The sequence below is a fragment of the Heterocephalus glaber genome, unplaced genomic scaffold (genome assembly GCF_053883595.1).
Source record: "Heterocephalus glaber isolate CG9 unplaced genomic scaffold, H.glaber_assembly_v1.0 deba00001730, whole genome shotgun sequence".
NCBI classification, from domain to species: Eukaryota; Metazoa; Chordata; class Mammalia; order Rodentia; family Bathyergidae; genus Heterocephalus; species Heterocephalus glaber.
The window spans coordinates 376,271-400,235 of record NW_028258441.1 but is presented as its reverse complement, the minus strand read 5'-3'; the positions used below and the strand labels follow the sequence as shown (position 1 = coordinate 400,235).

The window sequence follows — 23,965 nt, the reverse complement described above, 5'->3', positions numbered from 1 at the left end:
TGGCTTCAGCCAACTTTAAAGTTTCCACCTTTTCCCCACATAGTTGTCAAAGACATGTTTTAGATGGCTGTGTTCACCTCGAGGCTCTAGTGAGCTCACTAGCTCAGTAGGTCCTAGTATGAGCTTTGGATCCCAGCTGCCCCTTACTCCTGCATGAACCTGGGTCTGAGCCTCATCTTCCTCATCTGTAAAACATGAAAATGAGAGTTGTGCCTATCTCAGATACCTGTAGAAGAGACTGAATTAAATTAATGCAAATCCAGAGCCGGGCACGTAACCAGTGCTATTTTTATTGTGCTGGGAGCAGCTCTTCAGAATCTATACATAGCATACAGGGCCTAGGAGCTATACATATAGGGTTAAATCTATAAAACCAGTCCGAGTGTGTTTCTGGATTTCCATGAATACTGTACCCACAAATGAGCCAGGATCACAAAAGAGTAGACTCTCACTCTCTACAACTAATGATGAGCAGGGATGGTAGGACAGTTAATTGTTCTTTGGTTAGTTTAATAGACATTTACTGCGAGGCCACTATGCACAAATCCTACATAAATCTGTATGTTCCCAGCCTTCTGAAAACTCATCTTTCAAATCTGTTACTTTATCTACCCTGTAGTCACCTTCTACACAAAGCCAGGCAACTATCCAAGCTATAAAGCATAGCTGTCTGGTTCAGATCCACAGCTCACCAGGTGTTATGGCTTGTGTCTAAATGTCCTCCAAAGCCTCATGCAGTCATAGGTGGGGGTTTTTTTGGAGATGGCTGAATCTAGTGTGTGTGATGCTGGGATTAAGGGTGTGTGATTACTAAATCAGTACACAGATTGGTTTGGCACCATCCTCATCCTGGTAGCCTGGATGGAATATAAAAGGGGCAGAAAAAAGCTACTAAGGTCCCTTGCTTGGTTTGCTGCTTTCGACCCACCATGAGCTGTTTCTCCTCTATGATGCCTGTCTGCCATGCCACCTTGCCTTGGAGCCAGCCAACTATGGACTGAAACCTCTATAAACTGTGAGCTAATTAAACCTTTCACCCTTTAACTTTGGGTGTTGGGTATTTTATTTCAGCAATGAAAAAAGTAACTAAGACACCAGGGGAGCATACTGGATTCTGCAGGATGACGTCATCTGAGAAAACCAGGGAGCCAGGTCTGGCTCTGCCACAACGTACAGGTGCTGGTGACTAACAGCCTGACACATTCTGTTTCTCTTCACTAGTATGATAGAGTTTGAGCAAATACAGTCTGTCATCACTTCTCCGCCTTTTGGCTAAGATCAAATGCAAATACAGTCTGTCATTCCAGTCTAGCAGGTTGGTTTGGTCTTCAGCATAATTGTCTCTTCTCCAAGTTTAGAATAATCATAATGATGTTAATAGTAGTGATTACTTATTTAGTGCTTGCTGTTCATCAAATACAGTTTTAAGCACTTTGCATTAAATCGTTTAATATGGACCACAACTCTATAAGGCAGGTGTTAATATTACCCCCTTTTATAGATGAAGAAATTGGGACCCAGAAAGGTCAAGGCACCTGGTGAAGGCCACAGAGATAGTGCACAATTCCAGGTAGTCTGTGCCTTCCCCAGGCACTCACAGTATGGTCATCAGGCTGAGGGACTCTGAGCTGTAAAAGGCACACACGGGGCAGTGGGGTGGGGGGGCACTCTGGCTGCACATCAGAATCACCTGGGTGCTTTTACAAATGCTGATGTCTAGGCCTCACCCTGGGTCAGTTAAATTGCAACCTCTAGGGCCAGAGCTCAGTCATTGATGGTTTGTAAAAGCTTCACTGGTTAAATATACAGCTTAGGGTTGAAAAGCACTATTATTTAGCCTAACCATTCCTTCATCCCTTGGGGGTGACCAGCAATACATGCTTGCCTTTGTGTTCTAGATACCCATTTAATACAGCATTTGTAGAGGCATTTGTTCATACCATGCCACAAGTTCTGGTCTTTGCATAAAGAATCTAGGCAAGCTGTTGTGGTACTGCACACCTGTAATCCCAGCACTGAGAGAGGCTGAAGCAGGAGGATCACAAGTTCAAGTCCTACCTGGGCAACTTAGTTAAGACTCTGTCTCAAAATAAAAATTTTAAAAATTTAAAGGGTTGAGATATACCTCAGTGGTAGAGCATCTCTGGGTTCTAATCCCAGCTATTCAGGAAGGTGAGGCAAGTAGGTTGTAAGTTCTAGGCCAGCCTAAGCAACTGAACAAGACTGTGCCTCAAAACATAAAAAAAAAAGGCTGGAGATGTAGTGGTAGAGTGCTGGGTTAAATCCCTAGTTCTGAAAAAAAAAAGTTGAGGGGGAATGGCACATTTCTGTAGAGCCTTGTAGCCTACACGTGGTATGTTAGAGCCAGTTTCTGTTGGCTCAGAGAATCTGATTATTAAATTTCAGGAAACCGGGGAGCTGCTGGACCTCACATTTGGTAGCCTGAAACCAGCCATGGTGGCAGTATTTACATCATTGAAATTGGAAAATGCTACAAGTCAGAGTTTTATTTTCCCTAAAGAACCAGCTGCTAAATATTTACCACCACATTGCCACTATAGCTTTTAGGCTCCAGGAAGAAATTTAGATTACACTCAAAGTTGGATGTGAGCCATTAAAATATTATAAGCAGATGAATCAAAGGATCTGCTTTTAAAAAATTACTGCAGATGCCACCTGCCTCGCAAGCACAAGGTCCCGAGTTCGATCCCCAGTACCAAAAAAAAAAAAAAATTACTGCAGAGAAGTGTCTCGAGAGGCAGAAGGCAAGAAAGTCACTGAGAAAGCTGCCACTGTGGTCCACGTGAACAAGAATGGTGGCTTAGAGAATGCATAAAGAACATCTAGGCGATCACTAAGGTCCTAGATTGAATATAGATGACCCTGGATTTATCACAAATTGATTCCAACTGACCTGATAAAAAACACATGTAGCTTAACATGTTTTTGCTTTACAGTAGTAGCACCAGGTTGCAGAATGGTTACCTGGCCTCATTGGACTTTTGCAGTTCTTAACAGAAACTAGTTAAAGATAAATAATATTCCCTAACAGAATAAGGTTACTTTTCTACTCAAACATAATTTTCTCTTTTCAATATTTCAGTCACAGCAGCAGGAAGAGCTTGAAAGTTTGTGATTAGGCAGATTCTTTCTAAGGGAAGAGGAGACTTAATATCTGTTTGGCAGCTTTCTTTACTGATGGAGTAAGAAGGAAAGGGGCTGGGTGTGAACATTATTAAGGAAAACAAGGTAAAGTAAGACATCAAGCAAAGTTCCCCCTGACCATTTTGGTGACTGTAACCACAAGCCAGGAGACTTGGCTTGTCCATTTCATGTTCTGGTTTGCATCCTCTGGCCTGTGCGTGGTTGTTACTGTACCTCAAAGGAAAGGCCTAACTCAAGTTCACCTTCACCTTGATGAAGAACTCTCAATTTTTAAAGTATAGAACATTGGTCCTTCAAGCTAGATTAATAAGGAAAGATATGAGTCATTAATAGAATATAAAGAACTATGAAACCTCATTAATTTCCACATTACTAAACTTTAAATTCTCATAACCCAGGGCTAGCAAGTTAATCATACACAATGTGATTATGGGACTATTTGAATTTTTTACCAAAAGAAGCTGTTTTTAAAGCCTAGTAAAATATCTATTTACAACTAATAATGTGTATCATTGCACTTTTGTTTTCATTTTTGTTTTGTTTGCAGTGCTGGGGATGGAACCCAGGGCCTCACACATGCTAGGCAAATGCTGCACCACTGAGCCACACCCCAGCCCTTCATTGAACACTTGTTCCTGGTAGTCTTCATTGTCTCATTTAATTTACACAGCACCTCTAAGAGATAGATGTTATTATCCTCATTTCTGAAATGAAATTAAAGCTCAGAGAAGTTAAGGAACTCACTGATGATCAAATAGCTGGTGGGTGGACGAGACGAGTTCAAATGCAGATTTGTGTGACACTAAAGCCCATGTGCAGAGAGAATGTTGGTGCTCTGTGTAGGCTTCTGTAAACCACTCAACTGTGCATGGAAGTAGGGCCTGAAAGTTTCTCCACTGGATTGTCCATCAGTCTAGTTCCAGTCATATGTAATAAAAGGGAATCAGACTTTACTAATTCAGACTGACTCCCCCCTACACACACCCACTAGTTGGAATTAGTGATATTTTACCGTCTGGTGATATTTTTTTTTGGTCTGGTGATATTTAAATGTCCTATTTATGGGGAGTAGTTTACAAGAGAAGCCAAAGTCTAACATAGGCAAGATGACCACTGTCACTGCCAAAGCTGTGCAGCACCAGGAAGTAAGGTCGTGTGTCCTACAAGGACACAGGTTAGGTAGCTGTCAGGTGCAGCACACGTTGTAGTCTCAAGCCTTGAAGTCTAGAAGCCAAGGCCACGGAGTCACTGGAGGACCAGATCCTGAGTGCAGGTTGCAGCAGTGTAGGAGGTGAAGTATCTGGCTTCTAGTCTTGCCTCTGCTACACACTAGCTCGGGGCTTTGGTTAAGTCACTCCTCTAAAGTTCATGGGTTTTCATCTATAAAATTTAAGTAATTAGACTGGGAGATCTTAAGGTCCCTTTCAAATTTGAATTTGTGCTTTGGGGATTCTTAGTTCTCAGGGTCTAGAGTAATCAAGGCCTTGAAGATCTAGGGCTCAGAGGGAACAAGAAAAATCCAGAAGGTGGGCATGCATGTTGCATGCCTGTAATCTCAGCACTATTTGAGGCTGAGGCAGGAGGATGGCAAGTTTGACCCCAGCCTGGGCAACTTAGATACTTAGTGTCTTAGTCACTTTCTTATCACTGAGATGGAGTACCCAACATCCACAATTTAAGGAAAGAAAGGTTTATTTTGGCTCATGTTTCAGTCTGTAGTCGGCTGGCTACAAGGCAGGATGACATAGCAGAGGAGCAGGGCAGAGGTGAGCCGCTCAGGACATGACATCCACAGGGCAGATGAAGTCAAGGGGGGAGCCAAGAAGGAAGATACGCCTTTCCAGGCTACACCCCCAGTAACCCACCACCTTTGACCAGACTCGGCTCCCTAACACCACATTTAGCTATTAACCCATCAGAGGACGAATCTACTGATGACTGTCACTCCCCCATGACCCAATCACCTTCCAAAAGCCTCATCTATGAATACACCAGACTTGGGGGGACATCTGTGTATAAAGCAATTAGCAAGACCCTGTCTCGAAATTTAAAAATCAAAAGGAGTGGGGATATGGCTCAGTGAGAAGGCACTGGGTTCAATTCCTAGTACCACAAAAGAAAAAATGATAGAGACATGTCAGAGGGACACAGAAGCCAGTTTGAAGGGATTCCTCTCTTCAACACAGATGAGTGGATAGAACACGCAGATACTAGCACAGGAGGGCAGTGTCCAGTTTCCACAGGAGGGAGGGAAGGAGCAACCCTGGAGTTGTCTGTTGTTTCATAGTATTCTCTGTCCTCTCTCCTTCTTAGTATCAAAGGCCCCTTATACCTGGAGATGGTGAGATGGTGATTTGTCACAATACCAGGCTCCCCAAATCCTTGGAGCTAGCAGACCATGGTGCTGCAGGACTCTATGAGGCTGAAGCAGGAGGATCGAAAGTTCCAGCCCAATCTGAGCAACTTAATGACTTACCCTGTCTCAAAATTTTAAAAGGGCCTGGGATGTGGCTCAGTGCAAAGACCCTGGGTTCAACCACCATGACCATAAAAGAAAAAAGGGCCTCACATTTTGTGTAGAGTGGCAGGCATATGGACCTGAGCAGCCAATAACAGAAAGTCAGTGAAGGAGTCAGTAGTCCAAACTGAAACCGTAAAATAGTATTCTGGCTGCAGTGTGAAGGGTGAATCGGAAAGGACGAGAGTAGGCCTAGGAGGGCAGTAAGAGGCGGCTGCAGTAATACATGCATGAGATGATAGTAGCTGCACTAAGGAGGCAGCAGTGAGGATGCAGAGAGGCAGATGGATCTGAGAAATACTATGTTTAGAATATCAAATTGGTAGGACTTGCTAATTGATTGGATAGGGCAGTAAAGATGATGAATTAAAGCAATCTCAGGCTTCTAGTTTTGGGCATCTGGTTGAATGATGGAGCTATTTACTGAGAATAGAAATACAAGAGAGACTGGGTGTGTAGCTCAATGGTAGATCATTTTCCTAGCATGCCTGAGGTCCTGGATTCCATTCCCTATACCGTAAAGAAAAAGAAATAGGAAAGAGAATAACTTAGACCCTTGAAAGGAGAAAGTCAATAATAGGCTCTAGGTGTGTCAAGTACTTGTATGTGTGATCCAAGTGGAGGTACTAGTCCAGTAGGCAGATTAGTGCTTGGTTTTGGAGCTCTGAGGAGAGATCAAGGCTAAAGATAGAGATTTGGAAGTTGTTTGCCTATAGATGGTGCTTAAGGCCATAGCTAAGGTAGAATTTCCAAAAATGGGGGTATAAATTCAGGAAGATAGAGTTGCTGGTTATCAGTGCCTAATATTGCCCAAAAATACAATAAGAAAATGGCCCCAAAATATCCATTTGATTTGGCAATTAGGAGGTCACTATTTTCAATACATTCTATTTATTAAAAACTTTATTGGATATTGACTATGTTAAGAATGCTAAGCATACAGTGGTGACCAAGCAGACAAAAATTCCTGTTCCCATAGAGCTGAAATTCTAGTTGGGTGAAAAAAAAGACAAAATTTTTAAAACAAGTATATACCAAATATTAAAAAGTGGTGAATGCCTGGAGAAAATAAAAGTAGAGAAAAGATACAGGCCTAGCCAAATTCAGTTAAGTTGAGAAATGGAGGCAGTTGCTAGATTGCAAAGAGTAAAGGAATGAATGAGAAGTAAGGAAGTAGAGTCAGCCTGAGGCAACTATTCCAAGAAGCACAAATAAAAGGGGAATGAGATGTCCTCCAAGAGGTAAATGGATAACGACAGTATAGCCATGAAATGGATTACTACTCAGCAATAAGAAAGACCAAACTTGATGAACACAACATGGATAAATCTCAAAGACACTAAGCTGATGAAAGAAGCCAGTCTAAAAAGGTTATGCTTCTATTTATATGATATTCTCAAAAGAAAAAACTGGGCCGGGGATTTAGCTCAGTGGTTTCGCCACCTGCTGCACAACCGCAAGGACCCGAGTTTGATCCCTGGTACCAAAAAAAAGAGAAAAACTATGGGGAAAGAGAACAAATCAGGAGTTTTCCGGGGTGGAGTGGGGAAGGCCTTGACTACAAAGGAGCAGCCTGTGAGAATTTGGGGCGGTGCCTTGTGGTGAGCTCATAAATCTATACACGTATTCAAACTCTTAGAACTCTAGGCCTAAACAAGGTGTTGTGTGTTAAATGAGAAAAGTTGAAAGCAATGTAAGGAATTGCTTTTGAGATGGGAATGACTTGAGTTTATTCATTTGCTCAGGGTGGAAGGCAGGTCTCGGGAAAGGTGCCCATGGTAAATTCAAAGGTGTAACCCCAAAATACCTCTGGGAAGGAAAGACTTTTGTGAAAAGAAGCAAGATTGAGCCCCTGGCTGGACGTGATGGTGCATGCCTATAATCCCAGCTACTCAAGAGGCTGAGGCAGGAGAATGACAAGTTGGAGTCCCACCTGGGCAACTTAGCCTGCCTCAAAATAAAATAAAATAAAATAAAATAAAAAGACTGGGGATGTAGCTCAGTGCTCCATGGATTTAATCTCCAGTAGTGCCAAAAGAAAAAACAAAGGTTGAGATATAATGTCTGGTTTCTCTATGGACTAGGAGGCCAGGTCACCCACCTAGAGTGGAGGAGATGGGTGTAGGGGAGGAGTGTGGCAAGGTTTGGCAAAGCTGTTGTGAGGGATGGGAAGGGGTCCTTTGCAGGCCTGCTCTAGGCAGCCAAGAGGCCATGAAGCTTCCATTGTCCCCATCTGCCTATATGTATTCGTCTTCAGCAGTGTGGAACAGAGAGAAAGCTTGAGGGGATGAGGATCAGCGAAGGATAAGCTCCACTTCTGAAAGCCAGTTGTGAAGGGTTGTCCCCCTCATAGTGGACAGGTAGTGTCAATTTTATAGAGAGATAATATATTGATTTTGAAAGTAGAAGCAAAAAAACAAAAAAGCTGCAAGAATGAAAAAGGAACGTGAGGCCAATGGAGCACTTGCAGCCTAGAGATAAAGGACCAGGCAAGTGAGCAAAAGGATTAATGGTCTCTGAAGGATTTGACAGGTACAAATTCAGAGTGAAATATCTGCATAGATGGGGACACTGGTCAGAAGTGTCTGACATGTAAGATTGAAGAAGTGAGCATGAGGAGAACTAGTAAGTAGAGTAAGGGATTCGAATGATAAAATACTTTGTTACCAATTTTCTCCTCCTTCTTGGCTCTTGTCCTGAAGATGAAGAATGAAGTCCACAGATATAGCATTGGGGAACGAACCAGGTGTATTTATTGGGAAGAGCAAAGAAAAGCTCCCACTAGTCAGCAGGGGCCCTTAGGGAGGATGCCACCCGAGGCACCTAAATTTGAGGTTTTCATACGTACAGACTTTGGCAGGCAATGTTGGTGGCCACTTGAAAATGAAACTGTGGTTGTCGCTTTTGCTAGGCCTCTGACATCAGGAGGGCAGACCTCCTCTGCACCCCAACTTCCCAGGTCTTGTCTCAGTTTACTCAGGCCCTTGTCCTTAACTGCTTACTGTCCCTCTATCTCTTAGTCTCAAACATACTAGTAATTAATAGCAATCCTAGCTCCTGGGCATTGATCCTACTGCATGCCCGACATGCTAAATACTTTACATTTTATTTTCACAACAGTCCAAGTAGATATTATCCCCGTTTTCTTACTAAGGAAACTGAGGCTCAAGAAGATTATGTAAGTTCCCTAGAGTCACATGGCCAGTAAACAAGGAAGCCAGGACTACAACTTGACCTGTCCACCTCCAAGGTTATGCTCTTATTACTGTTATACTTTCTGCCTCTCCCACATGGCAGATCCTTGTTCCGGTGCCACAGAATGCTACAGACATTTCCGAATCAGCCAAAGTACTGTATGTGCATAGCCTAATGTAGATCGAACACCACTCCTGAAAGCCAGCAGTAAGGGGATATTGATTTTGTAGTATTGATTTTACAGAGAGATGGTATATTGAAAAGTCATTTCATCTGATCATAGAATTCCTTTTCTAATGTAAAAAGTCACTTTCAGATATAGAGCCTTTTTTTTTTTTTTTTGGTACCGGGGATCAAACTCGGGTCTTTGCACTTGTGCAGCAGGTGGCGAAACCACTGAGCTAAATCCCCAGCCCTCAGATATAGAGCCTTTTGATGATAATGGGGTTCCATCGGGATAGTTCTGGGGTGGCAGTGAAGTTCATGGACTGGCTAAAGGAGGGGGTGGACAAAGTGGTGAAATAGTGAGGATCGGTGAAGTTGAAGACCAACCACTAGGGATGGTATGGGTTGTCTTAAATGTCCCCTAAGAGGATAATGAGACTGGGCATGATTGAGCCACCAGGTGTCACAGCCTTCAGTCAATGTGGAAGAGTGGCCAGGAGATCAGTAGATGAAGCAGGACAAAGAACATGGGTAAGTGACGTGAGCCCCAGTTTTGGCATGACAGTGAAGGATTTGGGGTCTGAGAACAGCAACAGGGAGCTAGAAGAATACCACCATCACTCTGCTTCCCACCCGGTGACATCTGTGATGTAGGGATAAGCAGCCCTCACTTACTGTATGTAGTAGCTTTCCAGGGGAGGAGTAGTTAAGACAAAGAGGCAGGAGGGCACTAAAATTGGTTAAGGGCATAGGAGTATTATCATGCCCAGAGGGTGTAGGCTGGAATGGAATGTAAGTATAGAATCAAATCTTCCAAATGCCTGTTTCCTTCTTGGAAAACTAAATCACACATTTGTGAACAGGGCATCATGGTTTTAAAGCATGTTGATATTCATTCTAAGCCCATGGGCTAAGAAGAAAGCACTATGGCAGCCATTCTTTGCAGGTATCTTGGCCGGGGGCATAGCATCCAGAGTGTGAACCTGAGACTGCCTACATTGACTAGGACCTTTATTTCCTGGTATTTAAATCATTCCATCCCACCTTCTATTTCCTCCCAGGCTCAGAGCCCCTGTCTTCCCCACTGTGGAGGTGTAGATGTCCATTTCTCAGGAGCAATGGACTGTTTCCGGCAGATCGTGAAGGCCCAAGGGGTCCTGGGGCTCTGGAATGGATTGACAGCCAACTTACTGAAGGTGAGGGGGTGGCCAGTCTATTGCTTCTCTGTGTCTCCCAATTCTACCCTTTCCTTGTCTCTGCCCCTATGGAAACACCCATCTAGCACTGAAGATAGCACAAGGCCCATAGATGCAGACTGGCTATCAGCCCCAAAGAATGGGGGGACCCATGCAGTCATGGGGCTTCTTGTACCCCCTCCTACAGGAACTAAGCATTTAACTTAGAGATTCCTAACGTGGGATTTCTGAAACCCTAAGGAGATCTGACCCTATCAAAAGCTCTGCAAAAGTGTGTGTGTGTGTGTGTGTGTATGTGTGTATGTGTGTGTATGCATGTGTATGCATGCATATGTGTGTGCATCCTATTCTCAGAGAATTTCATGACCAAAGGGTGAAAGTGAAGAACTCCAGGCAAGCCTTGCACCAGCTGCCATGTAAATGATTCCAGTCAAGGCCAACATATATTGACAGGCAGTGTCAGAGCGCCCATGTGCACGTCAGCCCAGGCCCTTCAGGCATTCAGCCATCCCTCTCACTCTACCCACATTGTGCTGGCCTTCCTCTGCCACCTTCCCTGATTCCAGACAGTATTTCCACGTGATATGTCCCACAGCTGTTAGTTGAGTATATCCTAACCCACCTTGATTGCAGACATGTTGACATTTTCTTCCTAAGAGTTTAAGATAACGTTTATTTTCTGTTTAACAGATAGTTCCTTATTTTGGACTTATGTTCAGCACCTTTGAGTTCTGCAAGAGAATATGTCTTTACCAAAATGGTTACATTGTGTCTCCTCTGAGCTATAAATTGACCCCAGGGGTGGACCAGAGCCTGAAGCCCCAGGAATTACGGGAATTAAAGAAGTTCTTCAGAACTGGAAAACTGAAGTCTAAAAAACCAACTCTGTAAAACTGAACAGAGCTAGAAGTACACTGGCTTAAGGCATGTTGCAATCACAGATGAATGTGACCTGACAGCTGTGCACCGAGTAGTGAGAGAGTACTCCCATCTGCTCTTTTCGGAAATGCAACACTTTGGCCCTACACCATCTCAGAGCCCCACACTGATGTCCCCATGAATACCTGCACCATGAGGCTTTCCAAACACTACTACGTCACAATGGCAATCCCACCAGATTCTGTGTGCGTGTATTACTATAGATGGAGGCCCAGGCCTTGGCACTGAGCTACATCCCCAGCCCTTTTTGGTTTTTATTTTTTTATTTTGAGAAAGGGTCCCACTAAGTCACTACGTTGCCCAGGATGGACTTGAACTTGTGATCCTCTTGCTGCAGCCTCCCAGAGTGCTGAGATTACAGGCGTGCACCACCACACCCAGTTTCCTCCAGATTTTATAAGCAAAGCCTAGCAGTGATAAAACGTGCAATTTACCCTTGGAAGAGAAACATGACACTGAAGCAAGCGCATTGCTGTGACACCACAAAGCAACATGTAGTTGAAGTGGCAGAGCAGAGACCATGTCACCAGCCCAGCCACAGGCACAGGGTCAGTCAGTGCAAGGCTTACACAGACTAGTTTCGCTCAGTTTGACCTGTGGCCTCCCTGTAAGTCACTCTTGAACTCATAGCCTCTGCTAACTTCTGAGAGCACATGCCACTGTTAGATTAGGCCTTATCAGAAACCAGATCAAAACATTAGCTTTAAAAGTTGATTACTGTCAGTCGAATCATCCTTCTTATTGAAATATGAAGCATCCCAAGCTTAGACACTTGTTTCAGGAAGGCACTTTTTACCATGACTTTTAACTCTTCCCCTGCAGACCATCTTCCAGTTGAAGTCAGTACAGTTCAAGTGGCCTGAATTCTCTACCTTTTTAACTTGCTTTGCAAGCCTATCCTGAAAATAAATTATTTAGTCATCTTGGGTTTTTCTCACCAGATGCCCCAGTTGCCTAGAAAGAATCAAATGGAATGTTTGACACACATATCTCCCCAAAATGTAAAGAATGAAAACACTTTAACCTCCTGTAGTAGATGTTTTAAAAATCAGATTTCAAGATTGTTCAGCTTTAGAGATTTCGTGGAAAATTTATAACTGTACATTTCAAATAGCTTCTATACACTTAAAATGCATTAATACCTACCATTATGTTAATTCATACACATCCTCTCCCTCTCCCCCACCGATACATATACACTCAAGTTTTCAGTATGTTGAAAGTATTTTTCCTATTAAATTTATTTTCCGAAGAAAAAATATTGTGTTGCTCACTTATTGCTAATCAGAATTACAAAACTATGGTTAGATATCTGACTAAAATCTTTAAACTCTCAGAACTTTGTCTTACTGAAATGCACCATAAAATAACTCATTTTTTCAACTTCTGTACCAAACAGCTTCACTAGGAATGGCGTTTAACACACACATGAAAATCTCTAGCCAAATCTGAGTTTGGAGGGTGGCAAATTCTTAACCCTGAGGGAATGAATAGTTCATGTTTTGTTACTTTTTTTAAAAATTTCCCTTGAAGCAAACAACTTTGCAAAAGGTTCCAAAAGCTGCAAAAACTTTTTATATAAAATCTAAAATCCCAAGCCCAGGTTACATACATCATAGTATATCTTCTGTGTACAGTATTCTTCTGTAAGTATGAAATAGCTATAAACTCTTGCTACCTGTCACAGGAATGTTTTCTGAGCTGCAGTTTTGATTTTTTCAATAAATTAAAATGAGGGAAAGAATAGGCCTCATTTTTCTAATCTCAGAACAACTCTTTAAAACTCTAGTTCTGTTCCTAACATGAACTTCCAGCTACTTTTATTTTCTTGGAGGGTATGAGGGAGTGTTCTGCCTTCCCGCTTGGTCACCAGTGTGTGCCATACAGGACTAAATACTTCAGCAGAAATATAAAGTATGATGTAGTATTGACCCAGCAGTAATTTAGAGTCTTAAGGTGAAATGACCATAATTGCAAAGCAAACACAAGCAGAGGCGTGACATGTAATGTCAACTGTTGACAAGACTGGCAAGGAGTTCAATGCTGTATATACTTACTGAATAAAAGACTAAAGGAGCCCACACGGGGAAGAAGGGCTGATAATAAGTAGGGGCTCTTGGAGGCACTGAATCTTGAAGTTTTGAAGGAAGTGAGGGATATTACTCGGTCAGGAATAGGCAAGACAGCATTGCAGGATGAAGACAGCAAAAGCAGCATTGCAGAGATGGAATAAGTGAAGTATGCTTGGACTTGAGTGAGAAAGCTAGCTTTTTGCATTTATTCAACACCTGCTAGGCACTCTGGCCATGGGTATGAAAGGTAGATGAGGTCCTGGCCCTCAGGAAGCTTGCCCTCCAGTGAGTCTGGGTGGGAGTCAGTAAGCTAACAGGTACATTGTGATGTTATGAGGGAAATAGGGTGCTTTACCGCAGGATTAGATGGGAGAGAGGGAAGGCCACTCAGAGGTGACGTCTGAGATGAGACCTGAAGAACGAGAATAAGTCAGCCTTGGAAAAATGAGGAAGAAGAGCATTCTGTAATGGGAAGAACAGGCACACAAGTCTGTGGGGGAAAGGCTCGGTGAACAGGAAGGAGGGACGTAGAGCCACAGTGTGTTGAGTGAGAGAGAGCAATATTCCATTGGGGTGAATAGAGAGGCAGATCTGATTTTTTTTTTTTTGCATTACTGGGGTTTGAACCCAATCCCTTGCACATGCCAGGCAAGCAATCTACCACTGAACTACACTCTGATGTAACCACATAGGCCAGAACAATTTCCAATTTTATTTTACACACAATGGGAAGCATTGAAGAGTTTTTAGCAGAAAACCAATAAAATATGATTTTCATTTTTAAAAGGCCACTCTGGTGGCTGCATAAAGAATGATTTGGAGAGAAGCAAATCTGGGAGAAGGAAAACCAGTTAAGAGATGATTCCACACTGGGTGTGGTGATACACACCTGTAAAACCAGCACTTAGGAGGCTGAGGCAGGAGGATCACTGCAAATTCAAGGCAAGCCTGGGCTAGATAGTTCAGTTCCAGCCTGAACTCAAAACAAATGAGATGATTCCAGAAGTTCAAGCAAGAAATGATGGCTTGGACTAGAAAGGTGTCAGTAAAGATGAACAGGAGTGAAGGAGGTCAAGTTGTAGACTCAGTACAATTTGCTGAAGAATTGAATGTAGGGGGTAAATGGAAGGAATTAAGGATGGCACCTATGTTTTTGGCTTTTGATTTAACAAGGTAGAAAGTGTTGCCATTTGTTGATGTGGGAAAGACAGGAGAGCCAGAATTTTGGTAGGTAAGGAATTAAGTTCTAGTTTTGACATATTAAATTCAAAATGGCTGGGAGACACCCAAGTAGAGAAGCCAGATAGACATTTGGCTAACGCATAGGCCATCCATGTAATTGTCCAAGCCAATTTTGGTCAGCAGAATAATGGCCCTCCCTCCCAAAGGTGCCCACACCACAGTCCCCAGAACCTGCAACTATGTTCCCTTAGAGACAAAAGAGATCTTGCAGAAGTGATGACAGACAGTTGCAGATAGTGAGATTCCAATCTCTCCAGGAATCCTTAAAAGTGGGGGCAGAAGGCAGAAGAGTGTCAGAGATGCAAGGACAGAAGAGGAGGCAGGAGAAATGAAGCATGGAAAGGACTCAGCTTACCATGGCTGGCTTTGAAGCCAAAGGTGCCCAGGAACCGGGGAATGACAATGGCCTCTAAAAGCTGAGAATGACCCTCAGCTAACAACCAGTAGGGAAATGAGCACCTCAGCCCTACAACCACATGAACTGAATTCAGTGAAAAACCTGAGTAAGGTAGGAAATGGGTGTTCCCCTAGAGACTCCAGAAAGGAACCCCACCCTGCCAACACCTTGATTTTGGCCCCCGAAACTTGTAACCTGCGAAACTGTATCATAGTACACACATGTTGTTTAAGCCAGAGTTTGTAGTAATGTGTTACCACAGCAACAGGAAATAAATGTTCCAGAACACCATTGATAATTATGTCAGGATAATAAGGATAAGCCTGTTATTCAGGGCAGAGTTATAGTGAGAGATACAAATCTGGGTATCATCAACAGATGGATGACATTTAAAGTGGAGGGAGTGAATGAGACCACCAAAGGAGTGAATGGGAAGAAACTCTTGGGGGAAGCAAAAAGAAATGACACTGAGGAGATGGAGGCTAAAGAAAGGCCTTCATAAGTGGAAGAAATGAAACCCTCAGACCCTGCTCTTGGGAATGTAAAATGGAATAATCACTCAAGGAAAATATTTAGCAGTTCCTCAAGTAGTCCAACATATACCATATGACCCAGAAATTCCATTCCTGGGTATACACTCCAGAAATGAAAACCTATGTCCATGCAAGAAGTTTTATAGGAATGTTTATAGCAGTATCACTCATAATAGGCAAAAGGTAGAAATGACCCAAATATCCATCAAGTGATGGATAAACAAAGTGTGGGATATCCATATAATGAAACACTACTTAGCAATGAGACAGAATTAACTACTGATACACACAGCAACATGGATGAATCTCAAAAAATAATATGCTGAGAGAAGTCTATCTTTGTTACTTTTCTATCATTGCTGAGACAAAATACCCAACACCCAAAGTTAAAGGGGGGAAGTTTTATTTGGCTTACAGTTCGTAGAGGTTTCAGTCCATAATCAGCTGGCTCCAAGGCAGGGTGGCAGAGGGGCAACAATTCGTGGTGGTAGAACACAGCAAAAGCAACAAGGGACCTTAACAGCATCTTTCTGCCCCTTTTATCTTATTTCGACTACTTAGGGTGGGTAGCACTCACACCCTTAATCCTAGTGCCCTTGGGCCTACCCCCACCATGAACCAATCACAAACTCTATTTTTTTTTTTTGTACCGGGGACTGAACTCAGGACCTTTCGCTTGCGCAGCAGGCAGCAGAACCATTGAGCTAAATCCCCAACCCAATCACAAACTCTAGATTCAGCCACCTCTGAAAAAGCACGAGGCTCCGGGGTGACATCTAAACACAAGCCATAACAAAGTCAGACCCCTAAAAAGAAAATATATTGTATTATTCCATTTATTTGAAATTCTAGGAAATGCAAACTAATCTACAGTGGCAGAAAGCTGAACAGTGGGCTGGAGGGATTACCAAGGGCATGTGAAAATTCTGGATATGTAATGGGTCACTATGTGAATTGCTATGAGGATTTCACATGTGTACACATATGTAAAATCCTTACCAAACTGTACACTTCAAATATGTATGCTCATCATATGACTGTCATACCTCAGTAAGACTGTTGTTTTATTTTAAGCAGTTAACTGAAGACTGAAATCTGTCACATGCTTTCTAAGCCTGCCAGAAATAAAATCCTTCCAAGACCTCAGAGGAGGAGAGGGTTCAGATGTTGTGGTGAGGAGGTTAGGTTTGATCCAGTAAGCAAAGGGGAGACACTAGGCTCTTGGGAAACGTAGGAGATGCGATATAACTGGACAGGAGCAAGAATGTTCCAGAAGCTGGAACAGTAAGAAACTAGACACAAGGAGACAGGTCTAGATTGGAAACATGTTCTAATAAAAATGTAAAACTAAATTTTAAAAAAGAAGACAGGTTCACAAATGATGGGCACTGATTTCTTTGCAAACACAACATTAGTGTTTCACACCGGAAATGTAAGCCAGCTCTGAAAACTAAGAGTGCTTTTTCTGGGTGCCTCTTAGGAATTCAAATCGTGCTCATGTGGTCTCTGATATGGTTACCAAATTATCGGCAGGACCTAGGACAGAGAACTGGTTTACACCCTGCTTAAGCAGAGTTGGAGTGAACTGTTCACTAAAATTCAAAGTCGGTCAACTAAGTTAGTATTTTTCTTAATGGTAATAAAACCAAACATGCATTGAAAGCTTACTGTGTATCAGGCTCTATTTTACACATACTATGTCAGTTACTTGCCCCTATAGTCTTTGGAGGTATACATACTATCATCCCGATTTTATATCTGAAGAAATGGAAGGGGTTTTTGTTTTGTTTTTTGTTTTGTTTTGGTTTGGTTTTTGGTTTTTTTGTGTTTTTTTGGTACCGGGGATCGAACTCGGAGCCTTGTGCTTGCGAGGCAGGCGGCAGAACCACTGAGCTAAATCCCCCGCCCAGAAATGGAAGTTTTGAGAGGTTAGCAGCTTATGCATAGCCTTACAGCTAGCAAGTGATAGATCTAGTATTTTAATTCAAGCAATTTGGGTCCAGAGTCCATCCTCTTAACCACTGGGCTAAATTACCTCTGTCTTCCTATTTTGCCCCAGATTCCCAATCCAAGATGCTCAAATTCATTCAATCTTACAGATACAAAATAAAGAGGGGGAGAGAGATACAGAATCTTAGAACTGGAAGACCTGGAGAACTCTCTGCCCAACCAGAATAGCACATCTTCTACAGTGTGCCTACTTAATGGCTATTCTGCCTCAATTTTTAGCATTTCCAATAACAAGAAATTCATCAGAACATACAGCAACCCATTTCACCTTTAAATAGCTCATTTTTGAGAGAGTAATTTCTCAGTGAGCTGAAGTCTACCTTCATGAGGCTTCTACAGCTGGTGTTAATTCCACATAGACTATCTAGTACTGTACTCTTCTACTCAACACTCCTTTAATTATAAAGACCATTATATGTTGTTCCTCCTTCACCCAAGCTCTTTCCCAATTCAGTGTCTCTCATTCCTTTCACCATTTCTGCTATAAAAATTCAAACACTTCAGTTTCCTGATAGCCTTCTCTGAATATGCTCCAGTTTGTTGATGTCCTTTTTTCTCCTTTTTTTTTTTTTGAGGCAGGGTCTCACTATGTAGTTCAGACTGGCTTTGAACTCACTACATAGCCCAGGCTGGCCTTGAACTCATGGCAATCATCCTGCCTTAGCCTCCTGAGTGCTGGGATTACAGGAGTGTGCCACCATGCCCAGCTGTTAATGTCTTAAATGTGGCATCCAGAATTGAATGTAAAATATCGTGAGTTGGCCAGTAAAGACCCAAGTGGGACTGAAAATCCCCCTGATATGTTCACTGTCATTCTCTTGGCCCAACTCAAGACTCATTAGCACTTTTTGTCATTGCCAACACATCGTCAGCTAAGACCCCCAGTTCTCTTTTTCACTCATGCTGCTTTAAACTCCATCTCCTTCTTCTTAAATGTTTTGTATTAAATAGAACATTAGAACTTTTATTGTTGTCCTTCTCATTTTAAAAAGCCTGGGTTTATTCGGGACTGTAGCCTTTATGATTCAGTTCCTAGAGGTCTGTGATACTCTGGCCTTTGTCTTGGGAATCCTGGCACTCCTATATTTTAAATGTACTGGGGAAGTGGGGGCACTGGTGCTGAGGATTGAACCCAAGGCCTTCACACTGAGCTACATCCCCGCCTTTTTTATTTTTTTTTTATTTTATTTTATTTTTTACTTTAAGACAGGGTCTCACTAATTTGCTATATTGCCCAGACTGGCTTTGATCTTGAGATCCTCCTGCCTCAGCCTCTCAGGAAGCTAGGATTACAGGCATGTGCCACCATACTTGGCTTAAATGTATTTTTAAAATCTGAGCTCCTCGGAGAATAAGTGATATGGACTCTGTAGTTTATTAGCTATATCTCCTTAAATTCCTCATTGGAAACTTTCCAGATTGTAACGATCTGAATTGTCTTTTTGGATCCCACCCTCTTCAGTTCTCTTTCTCTTTTGGTGTATAACCAGGATATCATACTTACCTTCACTGATCCTTTTGACATCTTCCTGTACACACGCACACACACGCTAGTTACCCTATAACCGTGGCTAGCATTCTTTTTCTTAACAGATCCAGATGGTACAATAATTTGTCCCAAAACTCTTGTCACTTTCCCTTTGCTGACCAGATCTCCTTTATGTCGTGTCAGTATTAAGTCCAGCTTAGAAATATACCCCATTGCTTCTCATGGTTATGAGAGCTTAACTATCAGGGAAAGTCAAGAACTTACCCGACGCCTCTCAAGCACAAGGTCCCGAGTTCAATCCCTGGTACCAATAAAAAGAAAGAACTTACCCGATGTGTTGCTATTGGGATAATGAAACTTCTAGCGTGACAGTTTTATAAAGTATTATCCATATTATTTACCTATCTGAGCAGTGGCTTGTATATTTCCAAAACTCTGAGCACTTTCATTATTCCCTTGCATTCTTTTTTTTTTTTGTACCAGAGATCGAACTCAGGACCTTGCGCTTGCCAGGCAGGCAGCAGAACCACTGAGCTAAATCCCCAGCCCTTCCCTTCCATTCTTAATGAACGTTTTTCACTATCCAATGAATTACTAATTATCCCTTCTTGATACATTATTGTTTTCCTCTCTTGGTATATGGTATCTCTCTGAATCAGGTTTATTCTTCCTATTCTAGATGTCAGCCAGAAGTCCCATCTTACACAGTCTGAACAATACCCATAAAATTGTGTTTTTCTTGCCTGTGTTAAAATTTTACATTCACTTTATTACCCATATTCTGGGTGTTGGCACATTGTAGCTGAGGCCCTGAGTCTTGCTGCTCACTCTTCCTTGTTTCTTCCTGAGAATTACTAGGCACTGCCTTAGCTTTAGTTCCTCTTTCTTTGTTGTATATTGTATTCTACATAGCTCCCAGAAGCACAGTAGTTACTACTTACAGCACCCCCACTGTCTCTCTGGAAGAATGAGTTTTTAATGAAGTGTATCAGTATCATTATCAACATCATTATCATGAATATTATTCTCTATTCTCCTGGGCTCTTGCTCTTGGTTTCTTCTTCTTTTCCTTTTATTAAATGCTCATACTTATAAAAAATGTTGCAAAAATAGTACAAAGATACATCTGACAAGAGGTTGATATCCAGAATATATAAGGAACTCTAAAAACTCAATAGCACAAGGCATAGTTGTATGTGCCTGTAATCCCAGTTATTTGGAAGGCTAAGACAGGAGGATCAGAAGTTAGAGGCCAGCTTGGTAAACTTTAGCATCTCATAATAAAACTAAAAAGTCTGGAACGTATCTTAGCTAAGTGCCCCCTGGGTTCAATCCCCAGTACCATAAGAAAATATTAATAGACAATAGATCAAAGTCAATACTTCTCTAAGAAGACATACAAATGGCCAACGGGTACATGAAAATTCAACATTGCTAATCATCAAAGAAATGCAAAGCAAAACCACAATGAGTTATCACTTCACCCTAGTAAGAATAGCTACTATCAAAAAGAAAGGCCAGACATGGTAGCTCATACTTGTAATCTCAGATACTCTGGAGGCTGAGGCAGGAGAATCACAAGTTCAAAAGCAGCCTTGGGCCGGAGATTTAGCTCAGTGGTTTCGCCACCTGCCTAGCAAGCGCAAGGACCCAAGTTCGATCCCTGGTACCAAAAAAAAAAAAAAAAAAAAAAAAAAGCAGCCTTAACAAGAGCCTGTCTCAAAATAAAATAAAAAAGGGCTGGGGATGGAGGTCAGCATTTCCTGAGTTCAGTCCCCAGTACTTCAAAAACTAACAAACAAACAAAAGGCAAAAATAAACTGGCCCTTGTAGCATATACCAATAATTCCAGATACTCTGGAGGCTGAGGCAGGAGGATTACAAGTTCAAGGCCAGCCTGGGAAACTTAGTGAGACCCTGTCTCAAATTTTAAAAAGGGTGGGGATGTAGCTCAGTGGTTCCCTCAGTGCTTCCCTAGCATCCTTGAGACCCTGGGTTCAATCCCAGTACCACACACACACACACACACACACACACACACACCACCAAAAATAACAAGTGCTGGTAAGGGTATGAAGAAAAAGAAATACTTGTCCATTGTTGGTGAGAATGTAAATTAGCATAACCTTAATGGAAAACAGTATGGAGAGTCCTCAAAAATTTAAAAATATATCCTCGTGTGATCTAGTAATCCACTAGTGGGTATATATCCAAAGAAAATGAAATCTGTATGTCGAAGAGATACCTGCACTCCCATGTTCATAGCAGCAATATTCATAGTAGACAAGAAATGGAAACAACTTACATGTAGCTCAACTAATGAAGGGATACAGAAAACATGGTACATATACACAATGGAATATTATTCAGTCATTAAAAGGATGAAATCCTGTCATTTGCCCCAGCACAGGCAAACAGAAAAACAAGCACTGTATGATCTCATTTATGTATGGAAATTAAAAAGTTGATCTCACAGAAAATAAGAGTAAAGAGGCTGGCGAGAATGAGGGGGAAGGGACGAGGAAAGGTAGATGAGTGGATTCAATGTTACCATTAGCTAGGAGCAGGAAGTTTACTGTGCTGTTATACAGCAGGGTGACTATGAATAACAACATACAGTCAATGGTTCCTCAGTTTGCGAACTTTAATTTGTTTTACGATTTTGGGGGAGATGGCCGCATTTGTGTCTGTGTGGGGAAGGTGGCTGTGGTTGTGTTTGTCACCCGATGTGGAGTTTGTGAATGGAAGCAAAAGTTTGTTGGACACTTTTGTTTTGAGTACTGAATTGTTTGTGAACAGAAGTGTTCACGAACCAAGGTATCCCTGTACTGTATGTTTCATAAACCCCAAATACAGAGTTTTGAAAGTTTTCACCATAAAGAAATGATAAATGTTTGAGGAGATACATATGTTTAACCTGATTTACACATTGCACAACATATACATGTATAGAAACATTAGATAGTACCCCATGAACATGTACAATTCTGCTTTTATTTATCAGTTAAAGATAAATTTTTTAAATAGTACAAAGAATTTCCATATATCTTTTACCCAGCTTCTCCAAAAGTTAATATCTTATATAACAACAGTAAGACTAGTATTGATACTACCATTAACTTATGTAAAGATACTCAAATTTCACCAATGGTATCATCAACATCAGTTTTCTGGTCCAAGATCACGCATTGCATTAAACTTTGGGTCTCTCTCTCTCTCTCTCCCCCCTATAGTACTGGGGTTGAACTCAGGGCCTTTGCACTGAGCGACATCTCCATCCTTCTTTTCTTTTTTAAATTTTGAGACAAGTTCTCACTAAGTCACTACATTGTCTAAGCGGGGCTCAAACTTTGGATCCTCCTGCCTCAGCCTACTAGAATGCTAGAATTATAGGCATGCACCACCATTCCCAGCTCTTAGTCCCCTTTATTCCCTGGCTGTTCCTCAGTCTTTGTCTTTTATGACCTTGACACTTTTAAGAAGGTCTGACTTTTTGAAGTGTATGTGGTAATGGGGAACTAGGAGAGCTCTAGATCATGGTGGAGTTAGCAAAATGCCAAGTTGTGTCATGAAGCTGTTTTAAATGATCCATCTTGCATTTTATCTTCAATAAAATTATTTAGTCACCCAAAGTGTGCCAAGGGACAAATTCTACATAATTATTTTATCATATTTTTGGTTGAACAAAAGAAATCTGACAAAACAGTACATATGGAAGTACTTGAAATGGTAAGACTTCTGCAATAGGATACAGTAAGTGCATCGTGCTCAAAGGGACTAGCAGCAGTGGCCAGAGAAAGGTCATTTGTAGAAAAGAGGTGCATGAGTGATGGTGAGGTCTACTAAGGAGTAATTAACATTTGAATTAAAATGTATTTATCAAAACGTAAGGAGTTCAAACTAGAAAGGTTTTTAATTGTATTTTGAAGTGCATTATAAAAACCACTTCCCTCCAAATAAAACCCTCTATGGGATTTTGCCTTGGCTGTTATTTCTCTCACCAGAAGGAGAAAAGTAACTGTGGCTTTAAAAATGGATTTCCCTCAGTATCAACAGAGCTGAATTCTAAATTGCTCCTTTGATCACCTGCCATTTGTGCCCACTGCTTTGGATTGCTGAGGTTCTTGGGAAGACTAACACATTGCAAAGTGTACTTGTAGAAGGGCCTAACGATCCTGGAGAAACCCTAGAATCCAATCCAATGGCAGGCAGAGCTAGAGAAGGCAGGGAGGGCAGGAGAGGAAAATGATGCCTTTGGTGTGCACAGGTCTGATGGCATCTTGCCTTTGGGAATAAGGTTCAGCTGCTTTTGCAGTTTTCAACAGTTATCCTTATTTCTATAAATACTGTTGTGATTATTTAGATGTGGGATTTGCAATTACACTATCTGCTCTTGTTCTGAACCCGAGGACACACATGCTCACGCTTTTGAGGACATGTGTAGCAAATGGTTACCCACTTCAGGGATTAAGGGGCTCAGTGAGTACTTGTTCTTTGCCATGATGGCTGTCTGTCTAAGTCTACTGATTCCTCTAAATGTGTTTGGACTCCAGAATCTATTCCTTTCAAGAGCACTTTGCTTGGGGCTTCAGGAAGTCAAATGTCAACATAGTTCTTAACGGTTTTAAGCCTCTTAACCCTCTAGGTACAACCTCTATATCTGACTCCTGGCCAAAGTCGCTTCTGCACCCCCAGCCGGGTCCTTTGGACTCTCCTAGGTCAACTCCCCCTTCCTGCGGAGCTCTGCTGAACTGTATTTGCACACCAAAATCTGGGGCATGCTGGCAATGTCCTGGCCCAGCTCCTTTCCCCAATTTCCTCTGGTTTCACTGGCAGAGGCGTTTGCCTTCAAACAACTCAGTAATCAAGATAAATGACTTTGAGTGCACTATTTTTAAGAATCAAAAATAATGTGAAAAATCCATCATGAACGAATGATCAAAACTTTAAGATAAAATTCCCTCCTGCACTTGCATGACCTTGATTCATTTGCCTCACACTAATCCCAGCCCAGTGTCTCAAGATAAACTTAACAAACCAGGCG

The 23,965-nt window shown here is 42.0% G+C and overlaps 1 protein-coding gene across 1 annotated transcript in view; it reads left to right on the top strand.

Annotated features, from left to right (window-relative positions):
- Slc25a43 (solute carrier family 25 member 43) overlaps positions 1–12,437 on the top strand; it is a 32,706-nt gene extending 20,269 nt beyond the window's left edge. Inside the window, exons 4-5 of the mRNA XM_004872155.3 lie at positions 10,105–10,239; positions 10,930–12,437. Of these exons, the coding sequence (XP_004872212.2) occupies positions 10,105–10,239; positions 10,930–11,130 (336 nt within the window). The 3' untranslated portion in view covers positions 11,131–12,437. The remainder of the gene's footprint in view (positions 1–10,104; positions 10,240–10,929) is intronic.
- The last annotated feature ends 11,528 nt before the right edge of the window (positions 12,438–23,965 follow it).